The sequence below is a fragment of the Musca domestica genome, unplaced genomic scaffold, assembly GCF_030504385.1.
Source record: "Musca domestica strain aabys unplaced genomic scaffold, Musca_domestica.polishedcontigs.V.1.1 9, whole genome shotgun sequence".
Taxonomy (NCBI): Eukaryota; Metazoa; Arthropoda; class Insecta; order Diptera; family Muscidae; genus Musca; species Musca domestica.
Window position 1 is genome coordinate 17,772,816 of NW_026712435.1, and position 20,949 is coordinate 17,793,764.

At 35.3% G+C, this 20,949-nt stretch overlaps 2 protein-coding genes across 3 annotated transcripts; both read right to left on the reverse strand.

The window, feature by feature from the left end:
• Positions 1 to 319: 319 nt before the first annotated feature.
• Positions 320 to 1,583, reverse strand: LOC101897351 (enkurin). The gene is made up of 2 exons (XM_005185708.3): positions 646 to 1,583; positions 320 to 579 (listed from the first exon to the last, which is right to left on the reverse strand). Exons 1-2 carry the CDS (start codon positions 1,414 to 1,416, stop codon positions 406 to 408), a joined length of 945 nt encoding a protein of 314 aa, XP_005185765.2. The 5' UTR covers positions 1,417 to 1,583; the 3' UTR covers positions 320 to 405.
• A 2,274-nt stretch (positions 1,584 to 3,857) lies between these two features.
• Positions 3,858 to 20,004, reverse strand: LOC101896648 (protein daughter of sevenless). 2 transcript variants are annotated; one of them, XM_005185704.4, is made up of 8 exons: positions 19,467 to 20,004; positions 11,030 to 11,327; positions 10,364 to 10,962; positions 10,160 to 10,300; positions 8,446 to 8,566; positions 8,158 to 8,377; positions 7,456 to 8,098; positions 3,858 to 6,445 (listed from the first exon to the last, which is right to left on the reverse strand). In XM_005185704.4, the coding sequence occupies exons 1-8, from the start codon at positions 19,533 to 19,535 to the stop codon at positions 5,834 to 5,836; spliced, it is 2,703 nt and encodes a 900-aa protein (XP_005185761.2). In that variant the 5' UTR covers positions 19,536 to 20,004; the 3' UTR covers positions 3,858 to 5,833. The 2 variants fall into 2 exon arrangements, with proteins under 2 accessions (XP_005185761.2, XP_058987729.1); XM_059131746.1 differs by lacking the exon at positions 19,467 to 20,004 and adding an exon at positions 15,109 to 15,127.
• Between the last annotated feature and the right edge of the window lie 945 nt (positions 20,005 to 20,949).

The window sequence follows — 20,949 nt, forward strand, 5'->3', positions numbered from 1 at the left end:
CAATAACATTGATTTTCATGACACCAAAGCATTTTTTCTTGTCGTTTTTAAAACCAATAGTGACAAAATTGGTTTCTATGACAGCCCTGATTATAAAAATTGGGCGGAAACTTTCAAAACGCCATGTCTCATATGTTTATCTCTGCTTTCATAATTTACTTGGATTTTTTGTTATCATTTTTTGTGTTGCACAGTGTTGTTATTACAGATTTGATGTTTATATATTTTTCCCTTTTGATTAGGTAATGCATATTTATTAGCTTTTAAATTTTGGTAATTGTTTCCTTGACGGCAGATTCTTGAAAAGAAGAGAACAAAATACCATTTTTAGTACCATATATATTTCAAAATTTGATTAATGCCAAAGCAGAGATTATACGTTTAGTTTAAATCGAAAAACCCATCTCAATATGCCGATACGTATATTTCCGGATTATGTTCCATCAGATAAATATCCTGTTCCAATTGACGTAATTCGTTTTCCATTTTTCCTTTCTTGAGCTGTTTGGCCACGGTATCAGTGCAAACCGAAAGACTTTGGTAGGTCTTAAATAGACTACCGAAATTGGTACGAAGACCCTGCAAGAAAAAATATATAAATTTTTTATAAAATGTATTAATTTTTCTCTTAAGTTTTGAAATTACCTCTAATATTTCATTGCGTTCCTCCGGCGATAATTTCTTAACACTTGGCAGACGATCCATATATCTAAGACAGGCGTTATCCGATTGCATTTTAGTCTGAGCACAACGTTCATTTAACTGTTTTAGCATTTTCTTGTGATGATCGAGGTAGCACGGGACCTTGCCGAAATTTTTCGAACAAATATATTGCGGCATTAAACCACTGTTCAAGAGATTGTGACGATCACCTTTGGGTGTGTCGATGTAACGTGGCGGTGGTCGTCTAGTTTCCGCTTTTTTAATTAACTCAACATTTAGAGCTACAAAATTTGCCCGATGCTTGTGGTCGTGGAAATAACGGGTACGTGGACACAACTGATCTCCTTTGTGTTCCTTTTTGTTATCCTTACTTACGGCCGCAGAATGCGAATGCAGCGAAGGAGCAGCAATACGTTCAAAATGAGGCACTGGAGGTATTTCCATCTTGGGCGGACACTGGTGCTCACGTAGACGTTGCCATTTGACACCATTATTCTTCCTTAGAAAATTATTGGGCAATTCAATTGGTGTAATGGCATATCCCATTGTCTGATGGCTATTTTTAGCCGAACTGGTTAATAGCTTACGATTATCTGGCATTTCGATTACATGACGAGCTTTTGTCTGTTCTTTAACGATTTCATTAAATTTTGATTTATATTTCAAACGATGCCGTTGCGTTGTGAGAAAGTCTTTTTCGTTGTCCACATCGAAAATATTCTCATCGTGATAGGTGATATAAACAAGGGACATGATTCAGAAATGGTCCAAAAATGTAGTTCAAAAAATGTAATTCTCCTATTTTTTATTGAGCAAAAGAAATCTATTTGTTTTTTATGTTTGTTTTACGTTTTTCCTCAATGCTCTTGTTTAGAGAAATAAATACCAACAAAGGTTACCATGTTGAAGCATATTTATTATTATTCAACTTGGTGTAACCATGACTTTTTTATTACATATTGAGAACGAATAATTTCCTTAGAAATGATCTTCCTGTTTCTAAACAAATAAAATGTTTTTCAAAATCAAAGAAGTAGCAGACATGTTTGGTGAATTTATTTTTTTGCCAAAACTTCTAAAATTTCGGCATTAAGTGGATGTCTCAAACTAAAGACCAAATTGTGTTACATCCATCGCATCGACGCAGCTGCTGGGAAAATGAACAGTCAAATTAATTTTGAATGAAAAATTATTCAAATTCGTTAAAATTGTTGAAAAATGCATAACATAAAAACACCCGCTTGGCATCGTATAAGAAAACTTATAAAAATCTACTTATTTTTGAAAAAAAAAAAAAAAAAATCGGATAAAACCTATATATGGGGTCTATTTCTATATGTGAACCAATTTTCGTTGTACTTGCTTCTAGACTGAATTGGGTCAGATGTACCAAAATTCAGGACTTTTGGACTGACAATTAAGCCGAACTCGACTTATATCCAAATCTGAACCGATATTAACAAAATTTGATACACTTATTACAGAGCTGTATCTGATATCTGATACCAAAGATCATTGTTGTGGAATGCATATTATGCTTGTGAGGGACTTTAAACCCGAAATCGGATAAAGCATATATATGGGAGCTATGTCTGTACCAATTTAACCAAATTTTAAGTACTTGCTTCTACACTGAATTCGGTGGGATGTACCAAAATTTAGGTCATTTGGAATTATATTGTCCAAATTGTTTGAAAAATTTCATCTTAATCGGATAATAAATGCGACCTGCATTTTGTTCACAAGAATACAGGGTGAGATAAAAAAAAAACTGCAACAAAGTCAAACGCCATAATTTTTACATTTTTTTAAAATTTTATTGAATGAAAGAAAAAATGTCGGAAATAGCATCAAATTTTAGAATAAGTTTAGATTTTTTCGAATTGGTCACATTTGGCACGAATTATGGCCTTCAAACGACCAATGAAACCGTCATACGCTGTCCAAATGTTGCTCTACGGCATTTCGGCCTATTCCCGGCGAAGCGCTTGCTTGAGGTGATCGACACTTTGGTATTTTTTAGTGCCAACCTTGTTTTACAAAATACTCCAAACACAATAGTCCAACGGTTTGGTATCCGGATATTTTGGTGGCCATTGTGGGCTGGAAATGATGCAAGGAACCACATTCTGTAAGCATTCTTGGGTAGCGCGTGCTGACTTCGATGGTGCTGAGTCCTGTTGGAATGTCCAAGATCTGCGGCCAAAATGTTTGCGTTCCCAGGGCTTTAATACACCCTCCAGAATATTTTCGCGATAATATTCGGCATTTATTCTGATGCGGTCGATTAATACGAGCAGAGAGTGACCATCGGCTGTTATGGCGGCACACACCATCACCATAGCCGGCGCATAAGTTCTGGTGGCCAACCGAAGGTGCACATATCATATTGTTTGTTTACAAACTGCTGGACAACGGATGTTTTCTCATCGGAGAAAACCAAATTCAGCAGTTCACCACTTTCGGCCTAACGAAGCAACTCTTTAGCTCTTTTGAGTCTATTTTCTTTCTGTTGCGGAGTAAGTTCTTGCACTTTTTGGAATTTGGAATTTCAATGGCTTTACCCCGAGTTCATTTTTTAATATTTGCCGAATGGAATATTGCGTTATGTTCAGTTTACGAACCATTTTTCGGCCACTGCGACGCGGGTTTCGATCAAGTCGCTTCTTTACTTTTCGAACCATTTCTGCTGATGTTGCTGTTTTCTTCTGTCAACTTTCTTAACATCGGGCTACGCTACGCCAGTATCACTGCAACGAGCGATGGTAGGAGACACAAACGATATATTTACATTTTAATGCTGGAGTGCCATCACGAAAAACTTTTTTTCTGGAAAATTCTCATCAAAATGCTTTTGTACGCTTGTAAACAATATAATGAGCTGTCACTGGAATAATTTTAACAGTTGTCGGACGAGTACTTCGAAATGACAGCAGTCTGAAGATGGTTGCAGTTTTTCAATCTCACCCTGTACATGGACAGACGGACTGACATGCATAAATCGACTCAGAAAGCGATTCTATGAAGATAACTATGGGTCTATATCGCTTCCTTCTCCATGTTACAAACAAATGCACAAAGATATAATACACCACTATAAAAATGTTGATCCAATATCTAATGGCAGCTATTAGACAGACGCTCTTTCTGTCTCTCTTTGGTCCTTACAAAATAAGATTAAAATAATCCGAAGGTTTTTAATTTAAAACTAGCATTTTTTATTGGATTTTATAATTTTATTTCCTTTAATACAAAGATCAAGCGCTATGTATGCTGTTTTATGCGTGCGACATACATTATTATAAATATATTTTTTCTACAGTTAATTATTTTCTTTTGTATAAATATATGTAATATCTTTATAAATATATAAAAGCATTTCATTTATTACTTTGTCTAATGTATACATAGAATGTAAATAGGTATTTCGAAGAGTTATATATTTTTCATATTGACATATATTAATATGTATATAAATGCGCTCTAATAGCACTGCATATGAACGAATATAAATTTGTTTTCGTTGTGTCTTAACATATACTACCATATAAAACATATAAAAATATAAGTTTTTTTTTATGAATTTTCGAATACATTTAAAATTGAATTTTGGAATTTTATTATGTTTTATAAATAAAAAAATTTAAAGCATAACTATGTACTTACTACATTACTGTTGTACACAAATATTGTTTTTTTTTTATATGCATTGATTTTTTTTAAAGTGATTTAACACGCTTTTATAATGTATGTGTGTATTATTTATTTATTTATTATTATTTTTTTTTTTAATCAGGCACATTATATTATTTTGTAGCTAAATTTATAAATTAGCCATTATTTAAAATAAGATTTTGTTATCGATTGAATTTTATAGAAAAGAATTTTAGTATTTAGCTACTGCGTTTATAAACGACCTTAGCTTCAAAATATTTTTCTCTTGTGTTTCCAATCTCAAAACTATGAATCTTACATATCAATCAATTGAATTTCAATTTACCTTAAATTAGCAACTAACAGATTCAGATATTTTCTCGAAATACCAAAATCCATTCTAAAAGCTCGTCTATCCATAGCACCCTTTTTCTTGATGCAATGCATAACATTTGTTCTGGCCAATGAAAAATCAACCTATTTTGCTTCGATTGATTTCATTCTTTGAACATGGCCATATTTAGGTTTTTTGTAGTGACGTTTTTATATTACACATTTTCTAGCAAAAGTTGTATGTGTGTTTTATTTGTAAACTGTTATCGTTTTTAAATATTTTATTTTCATATTGCACTTTTAGGTAATTGGGAAGAACAGTTTATGTTATATCATACGGAATTAATCTTATTTTTCATGCTAAATCTAACAAGAGTTTGTAAATGTTGGTGAGTAGTTCTAGTACAAAGAATGTTTTTTGACATGATCGCAATAGACCAGGTCTTTGTATTGGACCAACTAGATTTTTTTATTTATATTCAAATGTCCATATGTTCAGAACCAAAAGCATTTACTTGATTATGTTTATGTTGTGTTTGTCCTATTTTCATTTAATTCTATGATTTGAAAAGTTGGTTTGAGTGGTCTTATCTAATTGGCTGACACAATTATACTTTAAAAACTTTACGAAATTTCAATTTGTGCGTAAATTTCTGTAGTTTATTTTTTATGTCAATTTTCGAAACCGTAAAAATCCACTATTCAACCCTCGTTAAGAAACAATTGTCTTTTCCGATTGACCAAGATCAAAGGGACATGAAACACACAAATTATGGAGTCTTTGCCAGCTTAGCACGGACTCAAGTGAGTAAACACTTTTTTTATTTTAGTAACAAATCAGAGCATAAAAACCCAATTAATTACACAGCAGCAAAAACTCGGGTTGTTCTGAAAATACTTTACACGATCCCCAGTTATTCTAACCCAAATTATTGGGACTCTAAAAATACTGTTTTCGGGCGAATTGAGCTCGGCTCGACCGGGGAAAGCATATTCTACCGTCGTAATTGTTGATCTTAATCTGACAACTAATCACATTCTTTAAAAACATGTATGTATTTTCTTTTAAATATATAGTTCTCTTGTTGTAAATATTTCTTTTTGAGTTAAATACTAAATAATTAGATACTTAGTCATACGTCATGTAATAAATTTATATAATCTCCGTTTTAATAATTATCTTTTACTTATTATTATTATTAATATTATTGGTATTACCACCTTCATTTTGAGTTTTTCTTTCTTCGCGAATGCGTTTAAAGGCCTCCGTTTTAACGAAATCCACTGAATTGTAGACGACTGTACTTTGTACTGGAGCTCTGGCCGAGGGATCAGCAGCTAAACCTAAACGATTGCCGCTGGTGCCACTATTCAAATTACCCACACTCATACTTTGACGATTTATAGCCGGTGGATTGGCAACATCTAAATCGAAGTACTGTAGTTTATGTTCATTTTTTGGGGGCAATTGCAATTGTATGGGTAATGTTGTATTATTGGAAATAAGCGTACTATTCGAGTTCAAATGTTGCATAGCGGCATTTGCAGAAGCTGTCCGTTGATGTTGTATGGTAAAACCACCACTGCTTAAAGCCGGATTTATCATTGTCGGTGTATTGCAGTGCGAAGTGTTTGCATGACTGAGTGCATAATTTGGTCTGGGTTGACGTGGTAATGTTCGCGACTCCATGGTATAGGAGAGTGGCATTTCGTTTTCATTTGATAGCATTACCATAGATAATGGAGCACCGGTTGTTCGACGTGTATTGTTGCCAAGAGTATTAGAGTTACCAATCTGTAAAATTAAACAAAATTAATTAGCTTTAAGTTGCAAATAATAACAAACCCTTTTCCTATTATTATTTAAAAACCAAAAGTCAAAAGTCGGGCGGGGCCGACTATATGATACCCAACACCACTATGCATTGAGTAGAACTCCGGTAACAAAAGAATTTGTTTGAAGTAGATCACCTATCAACAGTTGGCTTTATAGCAGTTATAGTTTGGTTTCAGAGGGAACTAATATATGGGAGGCATATCCAATTCTGAATGGATTTTCACTAAATTTGATGGAGCCATTTTTTATTTTTTATACCAAATAAAATTGCTATATAGTGTTTGATATCACTTCGAGAAGGATTAAATTAAAAAAATATATATCGCAGCCGAGTTCCACCAAATGAAAATATACGTCCCCAAATTCACTCCATTTGGGCTGTTATTAGGCATTATTTGAACAATAAACCTGAAATAGGATTAAGGATATATATGGGAGCTATATCTAAATCTTACTCAATCTCGATAAAATTCGGCAAAGGTATTTCCGAACTCTATAAGATATCTGGTACCAAATATCACTGTGGTCAATTGCATATTACAAATATGAGGGACTTAAACACCAAATCGGATGAAACATATATATTGGAGCTATAGCTATATCTGAACCGATTTTCACCAAATTAGATGTACTTGATTCTAGACTGAATTCGGTTGGATGTACCAAAATTCGGTTGGATATACCACAATTAACTCGAAATCCGATTATCACCCATTTCAATAGGGTTCGTCCTTGGGCCAACCAAATATTGTTTAGAAAATTTCATCTCAATTGGATAATAAATGCTAACTATGGGTCTATCTGGCTTCCTTCTCCATGTTACAAACAAATGCACAAAGACATAATACCCTTACCACTATGGGGTGAAGAGTATAAATATGCTCTAAATTTCGTTGATTGCATACGTGTATATTACGTAGATAATTGCGATATCTTTCAGTATATGAAACCGTTTTAAAAATTATTACCTTATAAGCATTGGGTTTATTCTTACGATCCACCGAGGGGGGTTTTAATGGAATATTTTCTGATGTTGCCAGAATGTTTTCTGCGCCAGCATTATTGCCCCCCAGGTCAGCTGGAGATGTTTGAATTTGTGTCTCTTGCAAACGATTTGCCAAATTGTCAACTTGTGCCGCTAGTTGTGGAGGTTTTGCTGGTAGTTCTTCCGGTGGCTTATCAGCCTCAATACTTAATTTTGGCTTCAATTTACGATTAACTGGCGGTACTTTGGTCTGATCAATAAAATCATAACGAAATACATTATTCTCCACCTTGCATGGTGCTGCATTTGTGTAACAATGTGGTCGTGGCAGCGTTCGTACATTCGATGACATTTGTGGTCCCAGCGAGTGAGTTGCTGAGATCACGGAAGCCGGTGAGCTGGGTACTGTGTCGGAACCGCTCATTAAATTTGGCGTTGATGCAGCAATGGGATTTGCCTCTGGACTATTGACCTTTTCCATTATATTGGCCATATTGTAGTAGGGCAACTGATGAGAGCGTGGTATGTCATAGCTTTCATCGACCACAGAACGTGCATCTCGTGGCCCTATAATAGCGGGTGATGTATTTTCCGTATCGGAAAATTGTGGCACATCCCGAGTTGATCTGAAATTGAATACAAGTTTTAAAACCAGATCTCGGCCAAAAAAAAGAATAAGACTTACTTTTCATTGTCCTTAAAGTCCAATATGAGATTATTTTTGTTCTTCAAAACCTTGGCTAACTTCTCCAAGCATTCATTGGAGTTGTTTACACTTCCGCTGTTGATAGCTGTATTTTTCAGCTCATTATTAGCATCGTCAGGTAATTTTGAAAAGCGTTGTGAGTAAGTCAATACAAACGACTCATTTTCCACCGAACTGTCGGAGGGTCTTGTATTGCGATCTATTACAAATAAACACAGAATGAATTATCGTTTCTAAAAGTCAAAATAACTCATTTTTTTAATTTACCTAGGTGTTCCCTTAGGGGCATTGGGTGTGCCCATTCGTCATCATCTGTAAACACACTTTCCGAATCAGAATCGGATTTATTGCTGCGGTTCTTGGAAACATTAGTGGGTTGTTGCTGTAACTAATGGGCAAAATAAAAATTAGTTTATGGTTTATTTTTTTGGATGTCATTGTTATTGGAGAGATTTATATTTTTTATCAAAGGGATTTAAGAAAAGAGTTTCCAAATGAAAAACTAAGAGACGAGATCCAAAAGATCCAAACAAGTTATGACAGATATAAGAATTAGAAATTGTGACCCTTTGTGGATGAGGTACCAGAACGGGTTGGCAGATATCTATCATCTTCACAACAAATCTTGTTTTAGCATAAATGTTTGTATGTGTGAAATTTGAAAAGAGTTGGATGCTTATTTCACTTTCTTGGAGCGTTTTGTTTTTCAAAATCTTGAACCCTATGTGGGGGAGGTACCAGAAGAAATGGTGCGATCTTTACCATCTTTATAACATATCTTGTGTTGATGAAAATATATATTCCATCTTCATACCGGACCTTGGCAAATATTGTGATGTGTGTAATTTGAAGAGAACCGGATGCTTGTCAAGGATTTTATGATCATTTTGGTTATTCAAAAATTTGACCCATTGTGGGGGAGGTACTTGAAGGAGTAGACCATATATCCCATGTTCACATCAGACCCTGGTTTAATAAAAACATTGCGATGGGTTTAATTTGAAGAGAACCGGATGCTTATTTCGGATTTTATGATCGTTTTGGTTATTTAACATTTTGTGGGGGATGTACTTGAAGGAATGGGCCGATATATCCCATCTTCACATCAGACCTTGGGTTAGTAAAAATATTGTGATGTGTGTAATTTGAAGAGAACCGAATGTTTTTTCGGATTTTATGATTGTTTTGGTTATTCAAAATTTTGACCCTTTGTGGGGAAGGTACCAGAAGGAGTGGACCGATATATTCCATCTTCACACCAGACCTTGTGTTAATAAAAATATTTTGATATGTGTAACTTGTAGACAGTCCGATTGTCACACAAGATCACGTTTTATATGAGTTATAATTATTAAAAAATTTGACCCTTTGTGGGGGAGGTACTTGATGGAGTGAACCGATATTTTCCATTTTCGCACCTGACCTAGAACTAATGCAAATATTAGGATTTGCAAAGTTGGAGTAAAATCGGATTATCCTTTCTCTCTCTGTGCAGTAAAATATTTTCTTTGAAAGTTTCGACTTTTCGTGTGGGAGGTACCAGAAGGAGTGCACCGAACTCGATCTAAGTTTGGGAATAATATTACGATGTGCCAAGTTTGGAACAAATCGGGTACTCCCTTCGAGAGTTATCGTGCGTACCAGCCAATCAGACAGACAGACAGACGGAGGGACATCGCTAGGTCGACTCCAAATGTCCTGAAACGGATTTGGTCCAAAGAGACCTAGGGTCTAAAACTGTTATTTCGATGAGGCACGCTTCAGCCGTATCAAATAATACATACCCTCTCTAGCCACATGGCCGAGGGTATAATAATGGCTTGGTAACCGGGCATGTAATGAGTATTTTTCCTGGGTAAGCGGACTTTAAACATTGCATGACGATGGTAAGCATACTACTCTACTGAAGACACAAATCAATTAATTGCGAAATATAAATGTGTCATTTAGCTATAAGAATTGTAAATTTATCCACACTTACCGTTCCACAATTGGTTATCTTAGGTGAATAGGATTGATCATTGGTTAAATTCAAACCAATAGTATTATGACTTCGTGGTGTATCATAAAATTTCGGATCCAAATTGTTCAAAGGCGTCGAAGGTTGATTATTAGCATCCAACTGAAATATAAAGAACTCATTTTGATTAAAAATCTCTACTTCCGTTACTTTAACAAGCCTTACCAAAAATTTTGGACTTCCGGAATAGCATTCGCTAATGGGTATATATGGACCAGAGGCCGTACTCAATGCTGGCGAGGGTTGTACATTGTGTTGTTGGGTCTCCGGCAATGGAGTATTGTTCAGCACCAAATTTTCAGGTATTTTTCGCACTACACCATTTGCACTGACAGCCAGGCGCGGGGACTCTTGAAATACTGCCGTATTTAGGTATAAGGCCGAAGAGCCCTGTTGTTGTGTTTGAGATTTTGCCGGCTGTTGTAGCTGTTGCATATTGGCTACATTTACCAATTGCTGTTTTTCAAATTGATCATCACAAACTAGGGTTTCTCGATTTGAATACTCAGTATTAACATAGGCCCGACTACTGTCATCGGCGCTTTGTTGTTGGAATGCAGAGGATGATGTTGATGCATTACTACTGGCCGCAACAGGTTGTTGTTCCACCACATTTAACGGCTTACGAAGTATATCGTTGTTAAAACTTTGACGGGTGTTGTTGCCAGCACTTGTACCACTCGATGAGTTAATGGTGGTGGTTGTTGTATCAGTCGATGTATTGGTATGGACAGTAGTGGCTATTGTTTGGGTGCGATTTTCATCTGTGATGGAATAAAATTTGTAATTAAAAATTTATGACTTTCTTGTGTATTTATTATTTGTTCCTACCTTGCGTTTGTTTGGTGTCATGCAAGTGACACACCTGACAAATACAATTCACCCAATCACGCATAACCCTATCCGAATCCGCTGCCAAATAGTATGTACGCTTTGGAGTTTTGATATCAAACATAAATTGGAATTTCTGTTTTCGATTCTCCAAGCGCAGGCCACAGTCCACCTGTTCACATTGATCCAAATCGATGACACCTTTTAGTTTGCGACACTTACTATCGGCATAGTATTCAAGGCAGAACTGCTCCGGTATCTCGCCTTGTTTTAATGTAAACCAACGACGACGCCAACGCTGTTCCAATAAACCACCGAGGCAACAGCAACAATAATGAAAAAAGAGCAAAAAAGAAGGGAATTGCAAACAATTAGCACATTGTTGTTTCATGTTACAATTTAAGCAACTTCAAGACATACATACAAATGTTTTGTTTATATTGTTATGTGGATAGATATATTGAACATGAGAATGTTCCTACACTCTTCATAGAATTAAATACCTAAAAATCGCAAATGTTTAAATTTTTAAATTAAGAGAAGATTTTTAGGATATTTTTTCATACGGTACTTGTTTTAATAGATTACATTTTCGTCATTAAAATTTTTATTTAAATATGTGGGCAATTGTAGATTTTTGAAGATTCAGAAAATATATGTTATAATTTATTGTTTTTTAGAATCAAACATTTTTTCATAATGAAGTTAATAGATGTAATTGGCGAAAATAAAGTTTTCAGGCCTACCTAATACATGTCATATTATTTATTAGTTATGACAGCACATTCATGTACTTTCCGACATCCAATAAGGAGAGTGTGTATGCTATGTTTGCCTGTGCGTAATAAGGAAAATGCGTCAACAACAATGTTTCCAACAGATAATAAAATAGCTCAAGAAGAAAATTCTATTAATTAAGTGTGTTCGTATTAATGGCAAAACAGATGGCGGCCTGGTGGTTCATTATTTTCTGATGATTATTACCACAAAGGTGGGGCATTCGATGGTAAAAAAAATAATTGGAAAAACAACAAGTTTAGTACTGGAATCAAAATTTAAAAATTGCCACACAAAAGCACTTGATACATGCAGATCAGGAATATCAACTTTTTATTACGTTCTCTTTTCTTTGCAATTTTTATAATGTTTTATGGGGGCTATACCAAAACATGGACCTGCACAGACAATTTTCTGTCATAGGCTGTAGTATCTATTGCGAACTTCAAATACCAAATTTGAAACGATTCCAGTAAATAATGCCGCTAAAATCATCAAAATGCCGAATATCGGAAGGTACGTTTATATGGGGGCTATACGAAGACGTGGACCTACACAAACAATTTTCCGTCTTAGGGTGTAATATCCATTACAAACTTCAAATGCCAAATTTGATACAATTCCGGTTAATAATGTCGCAAAAATCATCAAAATACCGAATATCGGGGGGTGCTGTTATATGGGGGCTATACGAAGACGTGAGCCTGCACAGGCAATTTTCTCTCATAGGGAATAGTAACCATTACGAACTTCAAACACCAAATTTAAAAAAATTCCAGTGAATAATGTCGGTAAAATCATCAAAATACCAAATATCGGGAGGTACCGTTATATGGGGGGCTATACGAAGACTTGGACTTGCACAGATAATTTTCTGTCATAGGTTGTAGTTTTCATTGCGAACTTCAAATACCAAATTTAAAAACAATACCGGTGAATAAAGTCGCTAAAATCATCAAAATATCGAATATCGGAAGGTGCCGTTATGTGGGGGCTATACGACGACGTTGACCTTCACAGACGATTTTCTGTCATAGGTTGTAGTATCCATTGCGAACTTCAAATAACAAATTTGAAACATTTCCGATCAATATAGGTACCATTTTATGAATAGGGAGGTACAATTATATGGGGGCTATACCCAAACGTGGACCACCATTTTCAATACCAAAAGTCCGGCAGACATAATATACATTTGAGTAAAATTTTATCATCTTACTTCATTTCGATCGGAAGCTAGAGTGATTTCCACAAACGGACAGACGGACAAACATCTCTAAATCGACATAGAATTTTACGCTGATTAAGAATTTACAGGGTGAGATAAAAACTCCAACCAATTTCCGACTGATGACATTTCTAAGCCAATCGTCCGACAGCTGTTAAAATTATTCCAGTGACAGTTCATTATATTGTTTAAAAGCGTACAAAAGCATTTTGGTGTGAATATTCCAGAAAAAAAGTTATTCGTGATGAAATTCAAGAGTGATAGTGTGAATTCTTTATATTTGGCTGGGAAATCACAAGTGGATATCGTTAGAGCACTCCAGCATTTAAATGTGAATAAATCTTTTGTGTCTCGTACCATCGCTCGTTGATACCGACCGTGATACTGATAGCGTAGCGGAAGGAAGTGGACGGAAGAAAACAGCAACATCAGCAGAAATGGTTCGAAAAATAAAAAAGGGACTTGATCGAAACCCGTGTCGCAGTGGCGGAAAAAATGGCTCGTGAGCTGAACATACCACCATATTCCATTCGGCAAACATTGAAAAATGAGCTCGGGTTAAAGCCATTGAATCTCCAAAAAGTGCAAGAACTTACACCGCAACAGAAAGAAAATAGACTCAAACGAGCTAAAGAGCTGCTTCGTCCGTTGAGAAAACATTCGTAAACAAACAAAATGATCGTGTTTACTTGCCAAAGCGGTCAGCTGAAAATGTGCACCTTCGGTTGACCACCAGTACTCAAGCGCCGGCCATGGTGATGGTTTGGGCCGCAATAACAGTCGCTCTCCGCTCGAATTAATCGGCCGTGGCATCAGAATAAATGCCGAATATTATCGCGAAAATATTCTGGAGGGTGTATTAAAGCATTGGGCACGCAAACATTTTGGCCGCAGACCTTGGACATTCCAACAGAACTCAGCACCATCGCACTCAGCACGCACCACCCAAGAACGTTTACAAAATGAGGTTCCTCGCTTCATTTCCAGCGCACAATGGCCACCAAAATCTTCGGATACCAATCCGTTGGACTATTGTGTCTGGAGTATTTTGGAAAGCAAGGTTGGCACTAAAAAATACCAAAGTGTCGATCACCTCAAGCAAGGACCAAAATACCGTAGAGCAACATTCGGGCAGCGTGTGACGGTTTCATTGGCCGTTTGAAGGCCATAATTCGTTACAAAGGTGACAACTTCGAAAAAATCTAAACTTATTCTAAAATTTGATGCTATTTCCGACATAAAAAAAAATGTAAAAATTATTGCGTTTGACTTTGTTGCAGTTTTTTATCTCTTATGTGGGTTCTATTAATGGCACCGATTTTAGATGTAGCGTCGGACAATAGGGTGCTCACTCATATTTTTCCCCAGATTTCCACCATATATTTCCTATTCAACTTACTTCTATAATGGGCAGAAGATTCTATGATATTTGTGTATACAAATGTACATTTTCTCTTCATGAAATTCAAACCCAGGCACAACCTTAGTAAAAAAATTGAATCTAGCTTCAGCCCGTACAGTGCGGAATAGTATTATCTGAAGTGAATAGGATAATATGGATCTGTGTCAAGATTATATACACTATCTGTAGTATCGATCGAAAAAATATGGCTTTCCATCTTAAAGTTAAGTTCCGATATTTTCTTTGGCAACTTTACAAGAAAAATTCTTGCACGCATACCTGCATATATTTATGGAAAATTGTGGAAAGTAACTGGTGACAAGCTATGACTAATAATGTTTTCCAAGAATGCATGCAAATAGCTTGTTGTGATGTGTTTATAAATTATATTTGAAAATACATACGAACACCCACATACACACAACATCGATTGCGATAAGCCAGTACCATATTATATTATAAAAAAAGTACACAATGTGCATTTATAGATGTATACAAACACATCGACATACATATGTGTGTTTTTGTTTATTGTTGATGTTTTTGCGTTAAATAATTTTTCACATAAACAATTCAATGCAAATCATTAACTAATTTCGAACGTATTTTCATTGATTCTAAACAAAAATACGATATACTTTGATCTTTATATATGTTGTTATGTTCACATACTTCAGATTTAGATTTTTGCTTCTGATCGTTTCACATACTATTTGGGGGTTTTCCAATTAGGTTTGGGTTTTTATCTGTTTGATTCTGTTTTGTTGCTACTTTTTTCAAATGCAATTTTATACTAAACTCACTAAAGGAAACTAATCGTCTAGTGGAGAAATTAAATGATTTGCGCAGTGCAACTAGCGACTGTGTTTGGGGGATTCGAATAACTCGTATGCGTATTATAACCCATACCACACCCTGCAGGACAATGCAAAAGAATATTTGAGCATGTATACAAACAAGTAAAAAACATTAAGTTCGGCCGGGCCGCACATTTAATACCCTCCACCATTGGGTAAAGAAAACAATTTTTTATAAAAGTATCTCAATTGAAACGTGTTCCACTTTAAGCTACAAATATCAGTATGACCATTTGGATGACTTTTCAAAAAACCACAAGGTGGGTGAGACCGTTATATGGGGGCCATACCAAAACGGGAACCTATATAGGCAATTTTATACTTCAAGGATTGTCATCTACCAAATCTTCTTAAATGCCACATTTGAAACAATTTTGTGGTTAAATGTGACTAGGATTATCAAAATACCGAATATCGGTGTGTATCGTTATATGTGCGCTATAGGAAAACGTGGACCAATACACACAAAGTTTCCACCGGAGCTAGAACCTTTTATGAACTATAAATAACAAATTTTTAAGCAAATTCGTGGAAAATTTAGTGAAAATCATCAATACATCGAACATCGGGTGGTACCGATATATGGCGGCTATACAAATACGTGGACCCATGGTACAATAAAAAGGTAAGGTAGAGCTACCAGCTGATTACAATTTTTTTTAGGTGTGCCCATGGCCTATATAAGGTCGGCCAGGGAGCGAATTGGTAAAAAATACAGCTCTGACTGTTAATTTTAATGTCAATTTTTTGTTTTTTTTTTTTTTTTTTTTTTTTTCTAGGCGAAACAACTTGTTTCGCCCTGACATCTAATAATCACGGCAAATTTGTTAATTGCCAACAAATGAGAACAACCAAAAGGAAAACATCATGTATCAGAATGTCGACTTTTGTGTGGGAGGTATGATAAATTATTCAAAATGTTGACCCTTTGTGGGGTAGGTACTTGAGAGAGTAGACTGATAGACTGACAGGTTGAGATAAAAAACTGCAACGCCATACATTACAACAACATTTACAACATTTTATTGTATGAAAGCAAAAGATGTCGGAAATAGCATCAAATTTTATAATATGTTTAGATTTGCTTGAATTGGTCATCTTTGGCACGAATTATGGCCTCCAAACGGCTAATGAAACTGTCTGAATGTTGCTCTGCGGTACTTTGGCCCATTCCCCGTGAAGCGCTTGCTTGAGGTGATCAACACTTGGTATTTTTTAGTGCCAGCCTTGCTTTCCAAAATACTCCAGACACAATAGTCCAACGGATTGGTATCCGGAGATTTTGGTGGCCATTGTGCGCTGGAAATGAAGCAAGGAAACTCATTTTGTAACCATTCTTGGGTGCTGAGTCCTGTTGGAATGTCCAAGGTCTGCGGCCAAAATGTTTGCGCGCCCAAGACTTTCATATACCCTCCATTATCGCGATAATATTCTGTTCCAGATTTCACCAACGTCGAAGAGTTCAGAGCATACAGAAGACGTTACTTTAAATTCTAACTGGCAAACTTTACTCCATTCTGCCTCCTTCTTTCTGCATATTCGGCAAATTCTCATGTTCAAATTCACAAATTTTTCTGTTTATTTATAATTTATATAGATTTGTCTTCAAACTCCTTTAATAATTTAAATTATTTGGAAATTTGTTGACAAGAACGTCACAATTTTGTTTTTGTTTTCATAGGGCCAATTCAGAATATATTTTGACAGACAACTTGGTCGTCAGATGGTCTTACTGGCCGACCTTATATAAGCCATGGGTGTGCCCGACTTCTGCCAATTTTGTGTATGTATTTGTTGTTTTGAAAAATAAAAAATCAAAATCAATGATTGGAAGAAACTTAAATTGCGGTGCGCGCATTAATAATTTTAACCAGATTTGCCATGGAATTGAAAGATTGCAAACTTGGGATCATATTTTTTAGAGAATGTCCAGGAATTTCAATTATATTTCGCGCTATTTGACACATTTTAAAAACGAAAAAAAAAAGTATCAAATAAATGAATACAATTTGTTGCCTATAATTTTGAATAACTCTGAAAGGAAGCGGGCATAGCCTCAGGGCTGTATTTCTGTAGTTGTACGAAGCTGTTCTACCTCCTTATTATACCGTGCGTGGAACGATATATCTCATTTTCAATACCAATCATCCTAGACACAATACAAATGGTTCTGCCAAATGTTAAAGCTCTACGTCAAATAATGTGGGCAATGTCGACAGGCGGACAGTCATTCGGACATGGTGAGGGTATATTAACTTTGTCATTCCGTTTGTAACATCCCTAAATATTCGTCGTAGACCCCATAAGGTATATATATTCTTGATCAGCGTAAAATTCTAAGACGATTTATCACTGTACGTCCGTCTGTTGTAATCACGAAAAAACGAATAAAGATAGGAAGCTAAAATTTTGCACACGTCTGTCTTTTGTCTGCAGGCAGGTCAAGTTCGAAAATGAGCTATAGGCAGGTCAAGTTCGAAGATGGGCTATATCAGTCTACAATATCGTATAGCCCCCATATAACGGTACACCATCTCATCCCCAATATCCGGTTATTTGATGATTTAGAAAGGAATCGTCTGAAACTTCACTCAAGGAGTTCTTTGTTAGTACATTATATCCCTTGTCCATATAGGTCCACGTGATCGCATAGCCCCCATATAACGGTACCCCCGATATTCGGCATTTTATTATTTTAGCCACACTATTCTACGGAATTGTTTGAAAATCCGTACATGTAGTTCCTTGTAAGTACTTAATTCTCTAAAAGATAATTGTCTATATAGGTCCACGATATCATATAGTCCTCATATAATGGTACACCCCGATATTCAGTATTTTAGTAATTTTAGCCGCATTTTTCAATGGAATTGTCTTCTGTATACTTTACCCACTACAAGGGAATTGTCTACATAGGTCCACGTTTTAGTATAGCGCCCATATAACGGCACAACCAAATATTCGGTATTTTTTATGATTTTTGTGACTTTATTCACTGGAATTGTTTCAAATTTGGTATTTGAAGTTCGTATACTACAGCCTATGACAGAAAATTGTATGTGCAGGTCCAAGTTTTGGTATAGCTATAGCTACATTATTCGCCGATTTTATTTTAATGGCTTATGACAAAAGTTGTCTATGGAGGTCCACGTCGTCGTATAGACCCTAATATAACAACTACATTCGGTAGTTTAAAGATTTTAATAGAATTTTTAACGGATTTTATTTTTTTGAAAATTGGCAAATTCGTTCCAAATGGTGGAGGGTATTCAAAGTTCGGCCCGGCCGAACTTACCGCATTTTTACTTGTTTCAACTAATCTCCTTTTTTTTGGTGTTTTCACCCCTCTGTCGTTAAACTAAAATAGTTTATTGTAAGATTTTCGGATATCGTTTTAGACCGTAATACACTGCAACTTATGATCCATTTGGATTGGATTCGGATTGTTTACTCAACAATTTTAAATAATTTCACTAATTATTACTGGACACAAGACATTACTCACTTACAAGACTGTTACTGAATAATTACGGAAAAAATAAACGAGCAAACATAAAGAATGCAAATATTTTCATTCATAGACTATTTTAACATCTGCAATTGTAAGTAGATAAAAAAAATAATTCTAGGAAAACAACTGTACGGACTGACTCATAAACTTGACAAACATCAATTTCATTCATAAATTCATCTGGGTTTATAAATAAAAACGTAAAATTATACAAAAAAAAAAAAAAAAAAAACGACGAACTCTGCTGCCTGGTAGTGGCGGCAAATCAACAATACTGGAAGAAAGACGATGATTAAATATGCAAACATTTAATTAAATAATTATAATAATTATCAAATAATTATGAAAACATTTCTCAATCAACAAAATTTCTATGAACAATATATAGATTGAAAGCGATAATATGGATTGAGCATCTTGGAAATAGGTATGCATATAATTTTTCTGGTTTCAAATTGGTATGTGCAAGGTACTACTCCCAACAGCTGGAACCGAATCTGGGCTGTGTGTATGCCCCAAGTAGAATAAGATGCATGCTTAAAACTAACTACAGAGTAATAATAAACTGTGTATCACAGTATAGCCAAACACACATGTAAAACCACAACAAAAACATACAACAAATTAAAAATAATCAATCTCGGAATCACATCTTCACTTACCGCTCGCCATATACGCTTCGTGGGCGGTGATTTGATCAACCAGCCCTCGTAGTAAATCTCTTTGTTCATATCGATAATTTTTGTATGTTTCCACAATTTTAAATCAATTTTGGCGTCTTTTTATTCCGACTTAATACACAAAGAATATAACAGCAACAACGACGACAAAGCAACAAAAATTAAGCACGACTCTTTTCTAACTTAACAACGTAGATTGGACACTATTTTCTGTGTAATTTCTGATAATCTCCACCCAAAAAACTGTGTGTGTGTTCCTCCTCGTTCGTTTTTTTTTTTTTTTTTTTGTACTTTCGCCTCTTTTTTGTGTCACAGGAAGCTTGATTTATTTCTCAAAACTTCACATTAGCTCTTGGTTTTTACAACGTTTAAAACGTAATAGACTTGTTTACGAAAGTTGCAGATAAATGTAATCCATTTTATGTTAGAACAAATTTAATGCACACATTAAAATTAAGAACGGAAAAGAGGACAGATTCACAAATTCTCGAACACAAAATAAAAAAACAACTGAGCACTGATAGCGATGACAAACAATGGATTACGCTATCGATTACATTAACATTTTCCCTTTCATATCGATTTCGATAAGTTTGATAACGACGTATGGCATGCTCACACTAGGGTCTCAATTCTTCTTCTATGAAAATGTGATATGAAAACTTTTTTAAGGAAAGAAATGTCAAATTAAAAATTAAATATTTTTAATTTCATATTTTCATAGAACATGAATCCAGTCCCAGCTTTTTTCCAGAATCTGCAAAAATCTACTACTTTTAGAGTTTTTTCGATATCATAGTTGATCTATTCCAGAATCTACAAGAATCTACTTATTTTGTAGCTCTGGAACACAGGAATATTTCTAAAATTGTTTATAGAACTGCTAGAAAGTAAACGTATTTGAATTTGAAAAATCCGGGTCCAAGACCCAGGTTAAATTCGGATCCACTAAACCTATTTTGGCAATATATGCTGTGTTCCAGAACCTGAAAGAATCTAATTTTTATGCTGTTTTTGTTTTTCGGCAGGGGCTTGAGATTTTCTCCTCTGGTTATGGCCATGGCTCAAGAAAACAGTTTTCTCAACTTCAAGGAAACTAGGAAAATCCTACTCTGTACTAGAGTCTTATGGTGTATAAACCTTTTAAACATGCAACAATTGGTTTGTTTATTTAACTTTCTTTTTTCAAAAAAATAATATACTGTGGAGAATCCCCTAAACTTTAATGAAATTTTGGGGTTTCTCATAGCCTTTGACAACACCTCATTGATCTGTATTCATGAATCCATTACATACACACAAAATCAGAGATGGGAACTGTTTTCTATGCAGCGAAATCTGACAAGGTAAATTACAGATAATGCAGAGCTGGGAATGCTTATTTGGCGTTTCCCCACAAAATTGAATCCAAGATAGGGGCTTCAGATTTCCTCCTCTGGGTGTATCCAACACCGGTTACGCGAAC